At 41.3% G+C, this 21,219-nt stretch overlaps 1 protein-coding gene across 3 annotated transcripts; it reads right to left on the reverse strand.

The window, feature by feature from the left end:
- Nucleotides 1-267: 267 nt before the first annotated feature.
- Nucleotides 268-12,234, reverse strand: LOC117439717 (E3 ubiquitin-protein ligase pellino homolog 2). Of its 3 annotated transcripts, XM_034075729.1 has the most exons (8): nucleotides 11,907-11,985; nucleotides 10,876-11,077; nucleotides 6,905-7,034; nucleotides 6,372-6,473; nucleotides 5,703-5,900; nucleotides 5,426-5,611; nucleotides 4,701-4,918; nucleotides 268-4,091 (listed from the first exon to the last, which is right to left on the reverse strand). In XM_034075729.1, exons 2-8 carry the CDS (start codon nucleotides 10,887-10,889, stop codon nucleotides 3,707-3,709), a joined length of 1,233 nt encoding a protein of 410 aa, XP_033931620.1. In that variant the 5' UTR covers nucleotides 10,890-11,077; nucleotides 11,907-11,985; the 3' UTR covers nucleotides 268-3,706. The 3 variants fall into 3 exon arrangements, with proteins under 3 accessions (XP_033931620.1, XP_033931619.1, XP_033931618.1); XM_034075728.2 differs by lacking the exon at nucleotides 10,876-11,077 and having other exon boundaries at nucleotides 4,713-4,918; nucleotides 11,907-12,234; XM_034075727.2 differs by lacking the exon at nucleotides 10,876-11,077 and having other exon boundaries at nucleotides 11,907-12,234.
- Nucleotides 12,235-21,219: the final 8,985 nt, after the last annotated feature.

Consider the following 21,219-nt stretch of genomic DNA (forward strand, 5'->3'; position numbering starts at 1 on the left):
CTCACATTTGCGTGGTGATGAACATGACTGCCAAAACTGCTCATTCAAACGCTTCATTTAAAGAGGTGATGCAAACTCACAGCAACCTTACCAGTGCCCTGCCATCACATACAGAGCAGGTAGAGAGTGCCATCTGCTGGCACATTACTTTTTATTTAACCACAATGAGCTGTATTTTATGTAATAAACACAATCTCAACATTATGCTGATCTACAGTATTTTAAACCTTGAAGAAGTTACAAAAAAATGCAAAGAAACAGAGCAAATTCAACTTTTTAACAGGTTTATTGACATGTGTATAGCGATTGTCTGTGCACCGGACGATTACAGGAGAATATGATATAAAATAATACAAAATAGCTGTACATAACACAGATGTATTAAAAGGAATGCATTGTTAGAGGTGAGGTTTTTACGCTGTGTGTTGCGTGTTAGCTACTGACTCAACTATAGCAAGATGAGTTAGGATGTTGAGGTGTTGTCATCTGGTGTGAAGGACAATTGAAATGTAATTTAAAAAAAAACTGCTAATGACGTAACTTGAGATATCAAACAACCTAAAATACTGGTTCACCGATACTAAAAGTCTAAGAATTATTTAGGAGGAAATTGCATATGGACATCTATAACCCTAAGAGGGTTACAATTAATACTAAAACAAAGCAAAGGTAAAGAGATTAGCTAAAATAAATATATCAGATTATAAAGTAGAAGCCAATGAGGGTGCTGCAACGGTTCTCCATCCACATGCCAACGGTGTTACATTTATCGTTGTCTATATTATCTTCGAAAAGCAGGATTCACTGGATTTGGCGTGCTCAGTAAAGGGCAGCTGATGGAGATGTTTTCCTAGCCTCCACTCCTTTCTTTTGTTTTTTAAAAGACCCGTATGTGACTGATGCTAGATCTGTGGCACTACACCACAGTACGCCCTCTACAATTTGGCATTTTACATTAGATGGTTACTCTCCTATGAGAAAGACTGAAAGTGTCTTCTAGCAGGCCTCGCCAGCTGTGAATCTGAAATCACTGATCCTGAGCTACAGTAATTATCAACACTACGTAAGTTATCCGCCGCACTAAAGCAAGTTTAAATCTTGTATTAAGATTTCACATGGCATTTTGAAAATCAAATCTGGCTCTGAATAGCTCTGAATATACCACGATGGGTGTGAATACAAGACTAAAACGAGCGGACTTCTTTCCGCAGTGAGTTTGTTTGGTGGAAGATATTAGCATAGTACAAAGTGGGATTAGGTCTCATTCACAAACGTCACACATCTATCAAGTATGAGGCTTTTTTCTTCTTCTTTTCTTATAGAGAGGTCTTCCAAAACAAAGAACTGAAATTCTGAGGTTTTAACAGCCGAGGACTCGGAAGACATGTTGGTCTGCGACAGACGCTCTCAGCATGAAGAACAGGTTGGCGATCAACCGTGCAAAGTTGTTCAAAGTGTACGTGTAGTGTTCATACTGTGTGTGTACGTTCAGCACATGCAAGCTATACACAATGTTCCGAGTGTGTATTATCAATTATACGTCTTCCACACTTGAGGCTATTATTGAAATTATCTGACTTTTTTTTTTTCTCTCTTGAGCTAATCCACCAAAGCTACACCATAATAATCAGTTACAAAAATAGTATCACAATATAGACCATTCAATATGAGCACCAGGGAAGGCTAAATATAGCCTGAGTATTTGGCTACATTCATTGTCTGGGCAATGTTTTTTTATGGTAGCGGTGTGTATATAAGTGTGTGTTTGTTGGACACAGTGTTGGCAATGTTTTTCTCACTCACAAGCTCTCCTAGAACCACCACACGATAATATTTCAGAAACATACGGAACTTGCTTACACTGAGTAACAACGGTTAACTAAAACCCATAATCAGTTAGAAAAATAGTTGTTTTTTTTTAACACTGAACATCTAAAAGAATTCCCTCCCGCTTCCCCAAATAAATCCCTCCCCATTTCCTAACAAAATAGTTTTTCTTCAAAACAAAACAAAAGGTTATCTTTTGAGGTTATGCAGGTCAAACTTTTTGACACTCCACCGTACTAACATGGACCCTGTTTACGCATAATTCAGTAACCAGAAGTGTGTTCAAATCATCACAAAGACGCTCTTTGATGACTTCTGCAGCCTAAACACATACTTTAAACATTAAAATAATTGTTTAATCACTGATTCTGTTTCTCATCTTTCAATTCTAGTGCTTTGGTTACATCACGCACGCACGCACACACACACACACACACACACACACACACACACACACACACACACACACACACACACACACACACACACACACACACACACACACACACACACACACACAATTTGGAAATAAAACAATTTGTGATATTGAACACACCTCTGGTTGAGCCCTTAACCTGGAAACTGTTTCAGCCACGTTCAAGAGTGACCACCGACCTCACACTTGGCTAAACATAGCACAACGTCTAGCTTATCTATGGGAGTGCTATTATTGCTGTAGAGAGTTATGGAGTGGATTTCTTTTTACCCGGTTTCAATCCGAGCCCGGTGCTTATCCTCGCTCTGCTTGATTATCGGAATAGATCTGGCCTTAAGAGGAGAACTGGTAGTGGTGCGATCATATGGCGCGTAGTGTTCCCTTCAGAGAAGTCTGCAGGCTTTCATTCCAACCTTGTACTACACACGGGGTCTCAATCATGGGATCTTGCTGCATACATTTCACACTAAAAAGATGCATGAGGAAAAAAGAGGAAAACTGCATACACTCACTTTAACAATGATTAATAATTCCCTGTATCAATCACTAAAAATGTAAAATGATGATTAAAAGACTCTGATTTCACCTGCCATATTCACAATTAGCAGTTAATATGTCCCGCTCAGGATTCAGACGAATCAGCAAGATGTTCAGGGGACAGGGGAATCAGATATAATATTATATTGTAAAATAAGGAGTTTTTGATGAGAACAGATGAAAACTGTTTTATGAGTTGCAGCATTACAGTATTGTGTTAGGGATGATAATAAGTGGTCCGAGGTCAGGCCGAGAAGAAGTGCAAGAGGTGGGGTTTCACCGAGTTAAGGACACACAGGCGCTGCAGACGTGCAAGACAGCAGATCAACTGAGTAAAAAAGGCCATTCCCTATTTCTGTGCAAAAAGCTACATGTCATTTCATACATGGCTTCTGAAACAGTCAAATAAAAGGGTTGAGATCTGTTTGTTTCGTGTGACAAAGTGGAACATTAGTGGGTAATTTCATCATGAGTTGAATTCATTTAAAATGGGTTAGAGCAGCATCGTTTAAGCTACAGTTTTAGTTATGAGAATCATCTCGTGTTGCTGTTGGCTAAGCAGTGTAGTGTTTGGTTGGAATGAAAAGCAGCTTCCCTGAAAGAGTAAACACTGTCCATGTGACCCTATCGATCACTCCATCATGTGTTTTAACCACCTACTCTCAAGATCTTACACCAATCAAGAAGCATTAAAGGATGAACAAGGGGAGGGACTTAGCTTTGAGCTGCATTCGGTAACAAAGCTGGACAGTGTCAGTGATCCACCCAGAAGCAGATCTGCTGTTGAAAATAACAGCCCTCCTGATCCACTCCCTATCCCCACTGAACACTGACCCACGTTTGAAACATGAATGAAGCTCAGGCATCTTTGTGTTACTGTGTTAGTGGTTTGCCAAAGAGTGGCGGCTAATCGATGGGGCCCTGGAAGATGAGCCGCGTCCAGCCGGGCGTGCTGAGTGCGCTGGAGCAGAAGGGGCAGACGGGTCTGAAGGCGTGCGTCCCGTGGGGGAGCGGGGTCTCGGCCCAGTACCTGGCTGTCCTCTCCGAGCAGACGTGGCCGCACGGCACAAAAGCGTGAGTGGGAGCTCCAGCGTCCACGTACACGGCGGGCTCACAGCCCAGCCACAGGGCCACGTAGGGGCCCACCGTCCGGCACAGGGGACACTCCCGCCTGGTGGTGGATACCTCGCCCTCCCCCGGCATCTCCACCCCCTCGGGTCTCTGGCCCCAGTTGTGGCGTCCGTGGACGTGGCCGCAGGTGAGGTAGACCCAGGGCTGACGCTCTTCAAGGCTGAAGCAAAACATCGACAGTGTGAGTATTTCAAACTGTGGGTGAACACCAGTGATTTATATTTAAACTTGTAACACTACAGATTGGTGCAGGAATGAGTCCTAAAACAAAGAAATAAGTTAGCATTTTAGCACTTCCGAGGTCAACTGTTTTTTAAAGAAATCTGTGGTTAACACAGGCTAACAAGATTTTTCAATTTTAAAAAACACGTCAGAAAATAATTGTCTCATGATTTTCTAAAGCTTCTATGTGTTATGAAAATGGTGGTTGAAAAAGTGGTCCGACTTTAGCTTAGCGGTGGTAAGGTGCAGCAGAATATCATGTAGTGTGGTCCTAAAATGTGGAGATTATGCTGCTAAACAAGACATGCAAGTGTCAAAAATGTGTGTTTGCCACAGAGCCTTTTTTTTCTGCAATATTCAAAAACCCAATAAAGAAATCCCATTAGCTTTTTGACAGGCCCATTGTGATGCTATCATTCGGGTCAGCATTACAAAAACACCAACTGTGCGCTGCTACCGTATATTGAGGCTTTTTTATAGGCAGGCTACTGAAGATGAAACAAGACAAACAACCTGATAGAAAATAATGAGGATGATTTAAACATACTTTGGCTCCCACCTGTGGCTGCGTGGCAGGCTGGGGAAGGCCAGTGTGCTGAGGCCTACAGGACACTGGGGCCGGGACGCATTGAGCTCCTGGCGAAGGGCTTCCAGGTGACGGAGGGTGGGGGCCCGCATGAGCCCCTCACCTGTACGCCACAGCAAGGTGGCCCCACACAGGTCCACCAGAGAACCGTCACGTAGCGCACTGCTCTCACCCTCCGCCTGCACAGACACACACATGCTTAGGATCAAACAACTGTAACCTCACAGCCTGAATGACGGCAAAAAGCAAAAAGGACAGTGGTCATTCTGGTAATGAAAACTATGAACAATATTATTTTAAGGATGAGAGAGCCCCCACGTCATTAAACCTTAATGGTGATTATATCAAAATGCAACACGTAACTTTATTTATACTTTGTTGAAAATATAATACAACATTTTTATAGAATACAAAAAAAAAAATTCTGATATGAGAATACAATAAAGGCTACAATATAAAAAAATAAAGAAAAGTTATCATTGATTAAAATCATATTAAAATTGTTATGTTTTCTTTTGACTGTGAAATAATTGTTGGTAAATAATGCCCTACTTTATGTTAACTAAACCGACAAAATAATTGATTGGGGTTGACAAAAAAAAAGGACTTTTTACACAGGACTAAATCAACGAAATTGCTGACAAAAATGAACACTGGAGGACAAGATAACCAAACGGGTGCCTCACCAGTTTTCCCCGGGTGGGTCCAGAGCGTGTCTCCCGCAGGGCATAAACGTCCCCGCAGACGGAGATCTCCCTCCACAGGCCCTGCTTAGGGTCCTCTGGAAACCCCTCCGGGTGCATCACCAGCACCCCATTGGTGGTCAGGCCGTCCATATGCCCATCAGGGTTTTTCCATTTGGTTGCTTTCTCCTGTGAAGGCACAAATACACCAGAGTATTTTGAATAACTGATTCAAAAACTGTACATTTGAACAGAAACTTGCGATCATCAGTCTACTCACCCCTAAGAAGATATTTTTGGAGGAGTCGAAGCCGGCGGCGTAGATTCGTGCAGTGTAAGGTGGGTTGCGTTCACACACTACTCTACAGGCAAAGCGTGAGATGGTGCTGGGAGCGATGGAGGGGTCCTCCCCCTCCTTCCCCCCTCCCGAGGTGTCTGTCACCACAAAGTCAATGGGACTTTCTGTGGAGCGTCCAATCTGCGTGGTAAAGCACAGACAGGGGGTCATTGTAGTTCATTGGCATTTCTGGACACTGTTCATCAAACCAACTGCATTCAAATCAATGTGTTGGTATTGGTATATTTAACTACAGAGTTAGTCATACTTTCAGAATCACACTAGCTTTATGGTGTTTATGGAAATGTTTTTCTCCCCACGCTTGTGGCTTCTATCACCTTGTAGGAAAGATACGTCATCATTTGTTGATGGAAAATAAATAAACCTGTGATACTATTCTAAGAGCAGACTTTGTGTATAAAAATAGACAGATTTACACACTTTGTTGTCACAACAGAACCAAAATAACCTTTCTACTGGAGAAATTCCTTTGATGGCGTTACAGAACATCATATTTCAGGAGAAATGTTCACGTGATCACAAATCTAGGATTAGGAGAGTTGTAAAGCGAGCCGTTGTTGACCCTGTTTTGTTGATTTCCTCGGTGGTTACCTGGAACATGTCTGTGCTGTTGTCATGGCAGTACTCCACCACCACTGTCTGGTTACGGGACAGCGTGAAAGAGATGCTGTGCTGCCCCCTGCTGTGGACCGCCTGCAACAACAAAGGCAAAAAGCAGAGTTGATGAACACTCATCTTCTGTAAGACTGTTTCATTTTCATCACAGAACACATATCAGACTTATATTATGAATTCAAAGTCAATAATATATGATTTAATATTAAATTAAATTAGCCTCATTCTTTATTTTTAGATGTGACAGAAGCATTTGACAATGGCATGATGGTGATAAAATCTTTATTCATCACCATGCGTCAATCATCATACAATCCCGCATCCGTATGTAGGCTGAAACACACCAAAAAACAACACACAAAAAGGATAGACAGCCCACATATGCCAGTCAACATGCTTAGTCATCCTGCCTCCAGCATATTTATAAAAGACAACAGGGAGTCACAGGAAGGATGTTACACACTGATAAAACAGTGCACACACGTGACACATCACACACACACGCATACCTTTGTGTCCTGTGGGGTGTTGAGGATGTGCACAGCGCTGGGTTTGACACCGTTGGCCTTGGCCCTTCGGTACAGAGCGAAGCGGCTCTTTCTGCGCCCGCGGTCTCCGGTCGGTAGAGAGCCATTGTATCTGGAGAAAGGTGGACAAAATGTCAGCAAGGACATACACGAAATAAAACCAGCTTATATACATTAGCATGCAATACAGCTGAGAGGCAACAAGCTTGTTCGTGTTCATTCCAGTTTCTCTAGTTTCATTGAGAAAGCCTAATTATGGAAATAGATATCTTGTTTGCATATCGTATTTATGATCTTTCATTACTCGTGGGAAGAAGTTATAAATAAAAAGCCACTGATGGTGCCAGGATGTCAGGACTGCCGGCTCCATTGATTCTGTGCTGATTTACGGCTGCAGATTCTTTTGTAAAGCAGCACACGAGAACCACGCATGATTCATACTTAAAGGTGGGGTAGGTAAGTTTGAGAAACCGGCTCGAGATACACTTTTTGTTATATTCCATGGAATGCTCTTAACATCCCGATAGCAATGAATATATTAAATACTTTGACAAAAAATCCATAAAAAAACGTCATCTGTGGAAGCCGTGGCGCTGTAAAAAGCACGACCAATCATCTGAGCCGGCCCGGCTAAAATAACTGGATGGCCTACCTGCCTGTCAGCCTTCCATCTGTGCACAAACTTATCTCCTGCCCTCATTGGTCGTGTGCGCGTTCGTGTGTGTTGGAGGAGGGGCTCTGTAAGGAAGTGGCAGATTTTCTCCGGCTGTGTATTTTCTAATTCTAGCGCACTCGAGCTGGTTTCTCCAAAATTACCTACCCCACCTTTAACGGCTCAAAGAAAAGGACAACCACCACTTGATCTCCCTCACTCAGCGTGTACTTGAGGCTCATGTTTACAGAAGCAGAGCTCACTCTTCATCTAACCTCTACTTCTTTTTTTAGAATGAAAGGGGCTTTCAGCAGGACACAATCATTTTCACGACACCATGGGGCAATACCAATGAGAGGGAGGAGTTTCTCTCCCACACACTTTCCTTGAACATTAAAACGTGTAAACATGTCAAAGTAAAGGCACAAAATACAAATATGAACCTGATAGGCCCCTTTAAGAGAAACACTCTTGAGTATTCAGATTATTCTTACCAGAGTGGTAAATCATGTATTCCAGACCTTAAGAGTTTTATAATTCATTTACAAACCTTCTTAGAAGATGATGTCAGATTTGATGTTTTAATGAAAATAAGTGAGGCCCGATGTTGAAACCTTTTTGTTATTGGTGCTGACAAGATTATGACATTGTCCTTTTTAAAGTACAGTTAAATGTTCTTTTCAAAGTTGGAGTTCAGGCAGAAGGAATTATTCTGGTTTAAGGCTTTCCCGCTAATCAACAGGGCAAGGTCCTTATTAAAAACCATTCAGAGGACAACCAGCGGGTGAGAAGACTCGGAGGGACAATAGCAGACTTTACTGGCCTTCAGACTTGATCAGATCAGAGGACATCTGTTCTTCTGATCTGTCTCACAGTGGCCTCACAGCGTGGGCTGGAGAAACCACCGACTGCTCAGACAGTGTTTGTACAACAAAGCTGAACTAGGATTAATTCATCAAGCAGTCTCTCATAAGAAAATTCATCAATGACCATTTTGAAAATTCATTAAATAATTAGTGCTTAAAAATCTAATGCCGATATGCTGCTGGTCAGAGCTTTTTTAATTAAAGATTATACTTGGATTTCTTAGTCTTCTTTCAAAATAATTGTAAGACTTTTTTGTTTTTATGCTATCAGACTGCGTTTTGAATTTTAACATGTCACTTTTGGCTCTGGTAAACTATAGTAGGCATTTGTTATTTATTGTGACATCATATAGAGTATCAAATCATCTGACAACAGAATTAAATAATCACTAACTATTAAAAACGTTGGTTTCGATAAAGCATTAAGTATGGTAGTTCATTTTTAGTGTTGAATCAGTCTTTCAATACACTTTAGAGATACACATACATCTTTCACACTGGCAAAAGTATGTGTCTTGATGATAACACATAACAGCTAGGTTTAAATATTGGCGATCTTTATCGGAGGTAAGAGTGTACAAAGTGTGGCCATTGCCAACATAAAGCGTCCTCACAAACAGCACCTTCAGTTTTTTTGTTGTTTGATTATTATACATTCAAAAACTAAACTGAAGTTCAAGATTCCAATTGTTATCTTTTACTTTGAAACTTTTCTTAAAACACTATTGAAAAATAACAAACCTAAAATCCATCCATCGACATTTCAGACCTGAGTTATGGCAAATGCAAAGTGGAACTCACAATGGATTGCACATGTCTGCCTATATTAACCTCTCTTGTGTACATGTAGTTACCGGTACTATGTTTGAGAACATAATTGTATTTGGAAGATTATTTATTGTTACTGTCCTTTTGTATTGTTGTGTTGGACAGATGTCTGCCTGTGAGTTTGTTGACATTGTGCATTTTTTATGAGATATATTTCCATGAATTGCAGGAACAAAATTCCTTTTTCTCTGTGAAATACTCCTAATGCCAGATCAGGGCAGATGTTTGTGAGAGGATTGGGTATTTTAGTCAGAAAACACTTCAAACAGGCCACAATAACCTGTGATAATCACAGGAGATGCCTAAGTGCTACCTGCTCTCCGTATGGCCCTGCCTGTCAGTTCAAACTTAACCCAGGCTGAGAAGAAAAGGTCTGGGTCAGAAAAAGAAGAACATGAGGAGTAGGACTCTGAGGGGTCCAGTTAAAAGGCTGAAGGTTTGCAACGGGGTCGAGGATAAGGGGGCACAGGAGAGATAATCAGTTTATAGAAAAGGGTAAGCGACTTGATAGAAATAGAGACAGAAAAGAAGTCAGAAGCTATTATGAGAAGTACAGATGGGAAAATAAATCCAAATGAATGAAATGAAGAAAAGGGCAGGGTGTAGGGAGACATAATGGAGACAGGGGGCTGAGAGAAGAGAGGGTTTAAGGGTGAAGGCCAGTGGAGGAGCTGCTCCACGTGGTAACATTTGCCTGGGCAGTTCTAGCCTGCATCACGCATGTGCGCACATCATAAAGCACAATATGAAATATTCACTCCTTCTGCCCCTCGACACAGAGTTTATTTTCGTTGCCACCAAGGAGGCCTGCTGCTAAGAAACTCAGCACTCAGCAAAACACTGGGAGGCTGGCAGGACAGGGAACTGGGCAGGAGATGGAGGAATGCGACACAGACGTTGTTAAGAGGTGTTATGGGTGAGATAAAAATGTGCACAGAGAACAAGAGGAGGTAGTTACTGGAGTGGGTTAAGAGTGAGTTGCTGGGGGGGTAGTGCAGCGCTGTACATGGTGTCCAGGCTAAGTAAGGTAACGAGCGATGGCAGACAGCCACTGCAAAGATCACAAGGTCTGCAGTGACATCGACCACACAGGGCATGTGATAATCAAGGCTGACATAAGCAGAGTTGAACCACAGTTGCATAAAACAGACCAGGACAATCTGATATCTGACAGGAAGTAGTTGAAGGACAGCCTGTTCAGACACCAGATGTTAAGAGTAACTTGCTTTGTTTGTGGAAAGAGGAACTGGTGGGTCCGAACCATAAGAAATACAGCTGACCTGGATATGGGTTTATATTGTTGTTAATAGGGTATCTGTAACCAGAATATGACATTTTAAACACTTTACATTGTGTAACATAACCAAAAAAGCAATAAAAAAATTGCAAAATCTATTGTTTTCACTCAGCCCTTGTTCAAAACTACAGCTATCTATAATAGTCTGCAAGCCTGTGGCCATCACTTTCACAGAATAAGATCAAACCAAACCTCCATCACAGTTTTAAAGCGAGCCAATACAAATGCATTTTCAACCCTCAATGAGGCACATTAAGCATTGCAGCGCACACCGCATAGCAGGATGGTGTTATTGTTGCATGCCCCAAACCTCAAATTAGGCATTAAACTATCAGTTCCTTATTCTGGTCTGGGGGATGTAAAAGGACCGCTGTGTTCAAAGAGTCAGATGACGAAGAAGACGACTAATCAGTATTCTTATGCAGGCGGGCTGCAGCCTCCACACTCCATGTTCAGCCAGAGGGGAAGCGATAGGCCATTAGGTCAGTTATCTTTGGCATACACAGGAAGCTCTGCAGGGCAAGAAGAAGGCCTGTGTAAGCCAGGATATAACTGTGTGTGTGTGTGTTGTGGCATTTCTGGTCCCTGCAGACCCTGCAGAGTGTGAAGCTGTAGGGGTGGAAATGCTGTGGAAGCTGGTGGCTGTCATCAGCACATCCTGTCTACTGTGTGCTGGTGATGTCGAGGGGCTTGTCTCTTCCTCCTCCTCCTTCCTTGCAATGAGTGGTCATCTGGCTTTATTAATTAGTAATAAAAGAGACTTTATGTCTAAATAATATGAGCAAGATTCATGTATTTTTCAGACAATGATATCACCCCCAGTGCTACTTTTAGCAAACTCAGATCCAGCATAGTATGACATCATTGGGATTTTCAGCCTGAGCAATCCAGCGCTGCTGCTGCTGCTACTACAATCATTGATGAAAAGCAGCTACATCCGTAGTAGCCTTATGTGCTATTGATAAAGCTAAATTGTGCACATTTTACACACAAACGCACCACTCATAGTGTGGAAACAATACGGCGACGTAGTTTCAGAGAATATGCTTGCAATTGTGACATAAAGTTAGTTTGTAACACAACTACATAGTCATAGACTGATGGTATACGACGGAAATGTGCAATAAATGAGCTCAAATGTGTTACTATGATGGATTAACTATCCAAAACACGACTAATAAAAGGTTATATTGTTAAATTAAGTGGATTAAACCGCAACTCACACGTCATCTGTTGGTGTATTGTGCTGATGGTGCCGTTACATGTAAACGTTCATTTGCCGCTGGACCTTTTCTCCGTCCTATTCAATTTTACTATCAGTTTAGGTTTCAAGAGACTTACCCCAAAATGACCAATTCGCCGTATTTTACCGGGTCTTTAACGGGCACATCATCATCTCCGTCTTTTTTCGGTGAATTCATCAGACTGGACTGCTCCAGAAGAAAAAAAAAACGCGTCCAATAGTGCTGAGATAAAACAATGCTAACACACTCCAAACTGAAGGGAAGTGATTCGGGTTGTGATCTAATAATGTTTTGGCACAGTTTGGCAAAGTTTTTCTAGACTTCTCGCTGTTTGTTTTATTGTTTTAATCCCATGAATGAGCATCTTTTCGTGGCTTTAATGCTAGTGTGTAGCTAGTTAGTATCGCAACATATCTGTTCACTAGCATAGGATACAACAACGGCTAACGGCGGGGAGTGGGGCGTACCATATTTTGTAGGGGTGGTTATTCAAAATGTATCTAGAATTTTTGTACAGCATTTCCTCTACCAAGGGAATGTGTGTTTGTCAGGAGTTTCACACAACAACAATAATGTACTAGCGTTTTGGTTAATAAAATGCTTTCATATATTTAATATGCACATATACTTAAGCACAAACCCTCCTGTGGAACATAGAATGGAGGCAGCCTTGATGAGAAGCTGGCTCCCGCTGATAGAATAAAATGAGGCATTTCGAAATCCAGAGGAAGTGCCCACATCCCTTGGCATGTAGAGCCGCACTGACACATTTAACGTTAAAGACCCAGTAATTTATGGAAAAACATACATCTGATCTCGTGGACCATTATGGAGTCTGACGTAATGAGATGCTTCGGGGGTGTGGTGTAGATATAGGATGTGGGTCACCATTGCGCCCCAGAAAAAAACCCATTTTTTTCTTATTTTCGGCATTTAATGTGGGCGATGGGAGACAGAAATAGGCCGACTGCTCTCTTTAAACATGTTGCGAATGTTCCCACACTTCCTCACATTCTCTCTCTCCCCTTCTCTCTCTCTATCTCTCTCGCACTCAATAAAACGAGTAGTGTTCATGAATTTGCTTACAAGATTGTGACCACATGAGGGCAGTGCACCTCAGTTTCAAAGTACAACTTTCAGTCTATGACGAAGTCAGTAAACTGTAACTATTTATGCAAATGCGTATGTCCACACATCTTGTTTACCACCCACTGCATTCCACCATACAGGTTTTCTCATGGTGTAATGCTTTGGGATTCAAATATTTAGAGTCAACAGTTGAGATATATTGTTGGGATAGCTGCCTTGTCACCTATTTGACTCAAGTTCCTCCAATAACCTGGTTGCTGTTCATTGTTCTTTGATGAGATAGAAAGCAAAGCCTCAGCTGCAGGCTTTTTGGATGGAGCCAGGGTGTCAGTAACAGAATCTGTTCCCTCTCCAGCAGCCCGGCTTTCTTTATACAGTATCCTCCTTCTTGGCAGGCGAGAGTAACATGTAGTGACTTGCATGCAGGGTAAGGAACATGCACCATGCATAATCTGCATGATTCTGCATTGTGCAGTGAAGTTTGCCCTTGCTATCGGGTGTGTTTCCTTGTGCAAATGTACAGGTGACTGAGTGATATGATAAAACATTCAAATAGAAAAGGCTGTGACCCCTCTCCCACATTTCTGCATGGGAGACTGTTGAGGACACTGAAAGCAGGGATGACTCATGAATGAGTTTAAGCATAAACCAAAGCAAACAACCAGCCACACCCTTGATCTAGCAACGACAGCCCACTGAGTAACTAATCAACCAACTGGAGTGCTGCCTCACCTCATGAGGGTATAGAGTGGTACGCCAGTTGTTCTGTTTGTATCACATACTTTTCATGCGAGATACAAAGTAGAAACTGGATGGACCAGATGTGTGTGTGCGTGTGTGTTTCAGTTAATGTGAGTTTCTCTCTTTCCCACTTGGGATTAAGGTCACACCCTTCACACTCTCTGTGTCTCTCTGTCTATCCATTCTCAATTGCTCTTTCCTCTGCTCTCCCCTTTTTCTTTCTGGTCGTCTATGTTTGGCTGTATTACAGAAATAATAATCCTCGCATGCACCTAATTGATGTTGTTTATGACCATCATAATCAATCAGCAGGGCAGGGATCCAGTCTGTGTTGTGGGGACTATAACCTCAGTTAAAAAGGAGTTTACAATGCAAAGTATGGTCTGAATGAATGATTTTCTCTCTTTAATGATGTTGTATAGCTTTATTATGTCCCCTAAGACAATTTAACTTGGACCATAGAACACAGGGAGGGATTCAACAACTTGCTCAGGGATATTGAGCAATGCAGATGCTTGTCATTACAGAGTTTTGTTAATAATTTGTCATATTGCTTACAACATCGCCCACAAACAGGCAAGGAAACGGTAAACATATAGTGACTGTCTTTCCTGCAGTTAACGTGATGAAGAGCAGCAGATGTTGTTATTAAAAAAAAAATTGACAGGCACTTTGTATGATGGCCTCATCAGCCAGGAAATCTCTCAATGAGTGGATCACAGGCTTGCTTGCACATCTCGCTACTGTAGTTTAGTATTTATATTCACAGTTCACAATATAAACCATGTTTGACATAAGAATGCTGTACAGTAGTTCAAGTCAGTAAGTCAGCAGCACATAACAATTTGAAGTCTCCATTTATGGCAGCTTGCTTTGACAGGTATGTCACCGGCATGATTTTAAGAGATGTAACCGGCCAAATTGGAAAGGAATGTGGAGTCTACTTGAAGTCCACAGCGTGTTACAGCGAACACAATGTTAAATCACATTTAGAAGTTATCTAGGAACCATATTTGGTGAACATATCACAGATCAGATTGTATGCCTAATTTTGAACATATGGAATGCATTACCTTTGCTGTCATTACACATATTTCGGCAGGCTGTATTTCAACACAAGCAAAACACATTAAAATGAGTGGCTACTCATCATTTTTAAGTGCATGCTCATAAAGAATGTACGCAAATATGACCCTTCTGGAGGACATGATAAACATATACATTTACAGGTAATCACAACAACATATTGAGTTCATATTTCAGTATGTGAGAGGCCCAAGTGTAAATCACATTTAGTTAACTTTCTATTTACACATAAATGCCACAGCTGATACGGCTGGTTTTATTTTTGGCCTGTGCAAACTGAACACATGTTCAGAAGGAGTTTATGAAAAACGTGACATGAATGTCAGAGTATCAGAGTGCACACATGCCTACTGGGTGTGTGTCTGTCTGTGTGAGACACCATAGTCCCTGTACTCGAGGAGGCAGACTCCTATAGAGCAGGCATGATACTGCAGATGGCTCAGCATATTCCCGTTCTTGGACACTACAGGCTCCACTAGTGATTTTGGCTTCCTACAGGGAAGACTAATTACATACACAAGCAGGTTTGTTGCAAAACACCAAAAATGGATGGCATTAGGACCAATTGTGTATACTGAACATCTACAGTAATATTGCTTTTAAGCCAGTCATTCAGCAAGACAAGTAAAGATCATGTGAGAAGCAGGAGATAAAGGAAGTCATTCAATGACCATAAAAATGAATTTTGAGCCAAATCAAAGTCAGATATAAACCAAAAGATTGCTGCACATGTGAACGATTAACCTTTGTAGTCAGTTGGTTAGGCATTGCATGGTTGATGTATTCCAGTTTTTAAATTAAAGCAACTACATGCAGCTAATTAACCTTTAAAAATGACAGCTTCAATATCATTTTGATGCTACACTGACTTGTAATAGGGAGAATGGTGTCTCTGTTATTCCCACTCAGGGCCCCAAAGGCAGTTTCTCACACTATGTAACTCTTGTGAGGGGGTTGTAGAATTCCCCAGGGGGAGTGCATACTGCTTTATGGAACTAAATTCATTTAGCTGAAACTGGATAATATACTTTAAAATTGTTTTATAGTTTGTCCTGTCATGCCCTCCGGCTGCTTTGCCTCAATTCCCGCTGATGTACGGAGTATCCTGATGGACAGATAGGTTAACCTGTTAACGCTGACTGCTAACTGCTAACCTCTGCTTACCTGTTAGCTTGGTTAGCCATGCAGCCAGGACTGGGAGCTCTTTGCATGTTGGAGTCTTGATAGCTACAGGTTTATTTTCAGTCCAGAGCTGAATAAATGGAATCACTGCAACTAGAACCATCATTACAACTTAAACCAACTAGTATTTTGAGAGACAGGAAACATTGTCCCAGCAAATAATGCATTCTGACACCTTTTAGTAAGACTGCAGCTCAGCTTAAACACTGGCTAGTAAACTAAGATGTTCTTCTCTGATTGCTTTCAGCACAAAGAGTCCCTTCACAAATCATTGAGCTTCTTGGAGCACCTGCCAACAACCTACATGTACATGACCTGAGCACTAGGCTACACACACAGCTGCTGGTGCGAGTGCCTTACACAAAAGCAGATGGCTCCTCAGACAGGTCATTAGTAAGAGCCGTCGGGGACACTGTGTGTGGTGGGTTATTTTGGGATTTAGTGTTGTGTGTTATTTAGGGATGAAAGTTGTAATTGTGACTCTATTTCCGTGTTTGTATGGGTGGTTGCCAACAGGCACCAGAGGGGAAAGACAGAGACATTTAAGAGTAATTGGCTCACCCTGTTCATGTTGACACTATTCCACAGCCGACCTACTAATAATTACACAACTAGTGAATGGCAGCCTTTGACCTGATTCAACAGATTTTATTACAGAGGCTTTTGAAGAATGTAAGTTGCACTTGCTGATTCTGTTATTTCAACTAAAAATGAAGCAACAGAGGATGACTTTCTGAGAGATAAACAGAGTTTTAAACCATGTTCTTTCCACTATTCTTGGTCCAACTCTTACTAAAGGCGGTCATGGTTTCTGCTTAGATAATGCATGATGTCCCTGCTTTATAACAGATCATCTGTCCAGGTAAGTACAACACTGTTTAAAAGACACATTATCAACCTCAGAATAACATTGGTTGAACCCTGTGTGGTTGTGTTTGAGACCCAAGCAGACAAAACTATTGTACTTTTCTCTACTACCCTGTTCATTGTTTTTTTATTATCTCAGTGTCCATCTGTTTCTGATGTGCCATGTATCACACAGGAAGGTTGCAGAATATGTCACTTCCTGTCAAAAATGAAAACACAAATCAACATTTACCCATAAGTAGAGGAAGAGTACCTCTGTAGTAAGAGAATCATGTATCTTCCTGTTTTTTAATACATATCTCAAAGATCTGTTCGAATGGTAGTTTGTTTGTCTATCAGCAGCATTACAGAACAACTACTGGCTCGATTTTAAAGAAAAATAGTGAAAAAGTAAAGCATGACCAATGGAAGAACCTTTGGAGCATATCATAAACAAAGGGTGGATACATGCAATACAGTATGTTTCACATGGGAATGGCCTTGGGAAAGGTCTGAACTTTCTGACCCTTTAGTTTCAAATAGTTTCAGCAACAGGGCCCCATGCCATCTGTTAGAAGATGTTTTGACATTATGGCACAGACAAGACTCAAATAATAGAATCGATCACAATTGCATTGAGGAAATTTAAAGTGTAGATTAAATACATTGTAAAAGCTAATAAAGCTAATAGAACAATCAGTTTCCCTGCTTTATGCAAACATTAGATCTCTCCACCTGCTCTTTTTTTTCAAGATGTTGGAAAGTAAGCGGTTTCTATTTGAATGATGTCCAAAAACAATACTTTCATTTCACAGCCTCCATTAATTACATCTGTGAGTCTGAGTCATTACTGCTAAACACATCCCTCCCACTGCACAACTTCTCCGCCAAATGCAAGCACAGGCCTCGGGCTCCCTGTAATTATTAGCACATTGTCCAAAGACGAGGGGAAATGCAATGTGCGACATATTCTGAGGATCTTACAACTGTTTAAAAGCTGAATGTCATGCTGCACGCTGCTTTTACGACACTGTTTAAACGGGCTCCATGACAACCGAGACATTGAAACTTTTTGAGCTGTAGCTTGGGCCCATCCAACCATTCCTAACGTCCTTCTGTGTGTGACAATAGTGGACGTTGTTGGACAGGAAATGCCTGTGAAGATAATCATTCAATCAAAAGACAGTTGTTTTTTAAGAAGATTGAAAACCAAAGCGTGAATTGTATCCTTGATGGGCTGAAGAAGAATTGGTTTGATAAAGAAAAGGCAGGGGAGGGGTGTTGAGTTGGATAATCTATAAATATTTAGAATTAACTTGTCATGGACACTTTTCTTAGGAATTTCCAATTCAACAGTCCTTGAAAAACACTTAATCACGTTTTTTCAAAAAGTTAGAAGGGCAAATGAATACCACTTTTTATAATTTGTTTATTTGTCACAACCGAAGTGTAAAAGTGCCAATTTGCCAATTTGTGGGGTTATTTATTGGATTATATCTTGGTAGCAGCCACCAGTGGAGACACCAGGAGGAAGTGCTTGTATATTTGTATTTGGTGTGAAATTATACAAGCTATATATAATGTGTTGGTAATAATGTGGTGAGCTAAAGAGGAATTGGCCACCTTTTGGACCGATCTGAGCTAGCTGTTGCTCTTGACTTAGCTAGCTTCATATTTAAATAACAGATACAAGACCTTTTCTATCTCTCGGTACTGGTAAGTAAAACACAAATTAGCATATAACGCAAAGTGTCAAACTATTGAATTTGATCCCAAATAATGAAATAATTCATATAATGTGAAGTTTTATAACACAACATTCTGACTTTACAATAAGATTCATGAATGGTTTATAAGTAGGTTATGAATTAGGTTGTAAACACTTCATTAATCATTAAGAACCATTTATAAACCAGTTCTAACATAGTTTTCATATATCAACATGCTCACTATTTGGCAAGATGACTAAGCCTTATATTGGCTACTTAGCGAGAATCAACTCAGTGAGCAACAGATACCAAGGATGCTGGCTGATGAAGAACACGAAGTAAGCTAAGTAGCCAATATAAGACTTAGCAGTACAGATACATGTGGGCTCACTATTTGGCAAGCAACCGGTTACAGTTGCCCTGTTTATCTCATGTCTTATAAAAGCTTATTAATGATTTATAAAGTGTTCACAACCTAATTAATTAATTAATTACAAACTATTCGTAAACCGTTTATGAGGGTAGTCTTATTGTAAAGTGGTACACGCCGCTCCTCCGCTCCCTTCATTGGCTTCCGATAACTGCTAGAATTCACTTCAAGACACTGGTACTTGCGTACCATGCTGCAAATGGATCTGGCCCTTCCTACATCCAGGACATGGTTAAACCGTACACCCCAGCGCGTGCTCTACGCTCTGCATCAGCCAAACGACTCGCTGCACCCGCACTGCGAGGGGGACCCAAGTTCCCATCAGCAAAAACACGTGGGTTTGCTATCCTGGCTCCAAAATGGTGGAATGAGCTCCCCATTGACATCAGGACAGCAGAAAGTTTACACACCTTCCGGCGCAGACTGAAAACTCATCTCTTTCGACTCCACCTCGAGCGATAGAATTACTAACAAAGAACTGCTAACAGAGCACTTATATACTAATAAAGGACTGGCTTATCTATAGCCAGTTGAGTAGCACTTGAAATACTTGGCTCTATGAAACCTGATGTACTTATATGATTCTGTTTTCTTCAAGGTTGTGTCTTCCTGGTCGAATGTACTTATTGTAAGTCGCTTTGGATAAAAGCGTCAGCTAAATGCAATGTAATGTAATGTACCCAACCTTCATTACTGTTGTTGTGTCTACGCCTTAACTTGCAGATTCTGTGCATATCTACACCAGCCGATGAAACTAACTCTTAAGCACATTTGTGCAAACCGAATGAGAAAAATCTTGAGGCTGACACCCTCATCGAGAGCTTCACTTGGCCTCCGACTCTTCAAGTAAAGTGAGAATACCATCTCTAAACTCCCCAGTGCTATGGAAACAACTGTGGGCAGACAGCGACTGCCTGAGGTGTGAGGAAAGCAACGTTGAAAAGTGTGATTATTCAACTCTATATCTCAGTACATGAGTGTATGTGGGGTTGTAGTGACATCAACACAATCAGTGCTTGTACTGCATTCATGTACACGATGTATTTACTCAAATAATTAACTTCTAGTTCAGGTATACTTCCGCAAATAAATGTTAGAGGTTTTGATGTCATATTTTACTTGATTTAAAATCAGCTTCATGTTGAAATATCTTTATGTAACGATGTCCTGGTTAGCTGATTGAAGAACTGAAATGAGATTAAAATCAAAGAGGAGCGCCTGAGTAAACACATGACAGAGGAACTGCCAATGAGTTCCATTTAAAAGTGTTGTTTTCGAAACCACCCCCTTCAAAGAGGCGTACAATAGTCAAGTCCACCCCCACCCGGCCACATACAATGGCAGTGCTCGGGGCTAAAGCTTAACACGAAAAAAAAATCAGCAGGTCTGCTCGGGCTTTCATTCAAATCTAACACTTCCGTAGTAAGCTTTTACAGGGAGGCTGGTCACAGGAAACACATTTGAAGTGAATCACTTCTGATGTGACTGATGATGATGAGGAACTGAAAGACATGTGTCATTGTATCAATGAGGTTTCAGGGGAACTAGGACAACTTTCAAAGCAAAATGAGTGCAACTTCTCTGCTAGCACTGAAGTCTGAGTGACAGGTTTTTTTCTTGACACAAACGCACCTTAAGTAGGAGTGACAATCTTGTAAATGGTGTCCTTTAACTGGGCTACAGGTGAGCCTGACAGCCAGTGACACCAGCCAATGTGTGTGCTGCTGCTTATCTGCTGCTTAGTGCAGTGACAGCTGCACAAAAGGCCTCTGACATGTGCAGCATGATTCACTGGTGCGCCGCTGACGCAACATCAGGAGTTCTTTTCAAACGGCTCTCTGCCTTTCCATATTTCCTCTCCTGAGACACGAAAAACCGTTTGTAGATTTTACTTAGGAATGTCCACATCCACAATGGAAGCCATGAATTTAAAAGTATAAGCAAACAAAATCATACTTGACACACAGCAGAGGCGCTGCCCTCGACTGTTCAAATAAGGAGATCTCAATACAATAGCATGTTCTGAAAATGCAGGAAATTCCTGTTAGTGATGCTTCACATTTACAAAAGATGTACTGGAAAGTGAGCAGTTTCAGGAGAGATGTATAGGCTGTGGTATTTGTGTGTATATCTCAGTGTACCTGTCCCTGTCCTTCATGCTGGACACGTCACATGCATGATACTGCTTCAACCGAGCAACAGGTCAAACTTCAATTCACCAGCTAACAGAACAAATACCACATGCGCAAACAGAGCAAATACTGAGATAGAGAGCAGGCATTCCTGTAACAGGAAGTCATTTTCTCAGTTTCTCCTGGACATTGCTA

Source organism: Pseudochaenichthys georgianus, chromosome 24, assembly GCF_902827115.2.
Source record: "Pseudochaenichthys georgianus chromosome 24, fPseGeo1.2, whole genome shotgun sequence".
NCBI lineage: Eukaryota > Metazoa > Chordata > Actinopteri > Perciformes > Channichthyidae > Pseudochaenichthys > Pseudochaenichthys georgianus.

Bases quoted from the DNA above. Each gene is read 5' to 3' on its own strand.
- LOC117439717 (XM_034075727.2), bottom strand. From the start codon at position 11,986: ATGAATTCACCGAAAAAAGACGGAGATGATGATGTGCCCGTTAAAGAC. The intron at 7,035-11,906 runs GTAAGTCTCTTG...ACCTTTCTCCAG, and splicing joins GGCGAATTGGTCATTTTGGG to ATACAATGGCTCTCTACCGA. The intron at 4,092-4,700 runs GTATGTTTAAAT...GTTTTGCTTCAG, and splicing joins AGCCACAGGTGGGAGCCAAA to CCTTGAAGAGCGTCAGCCCT.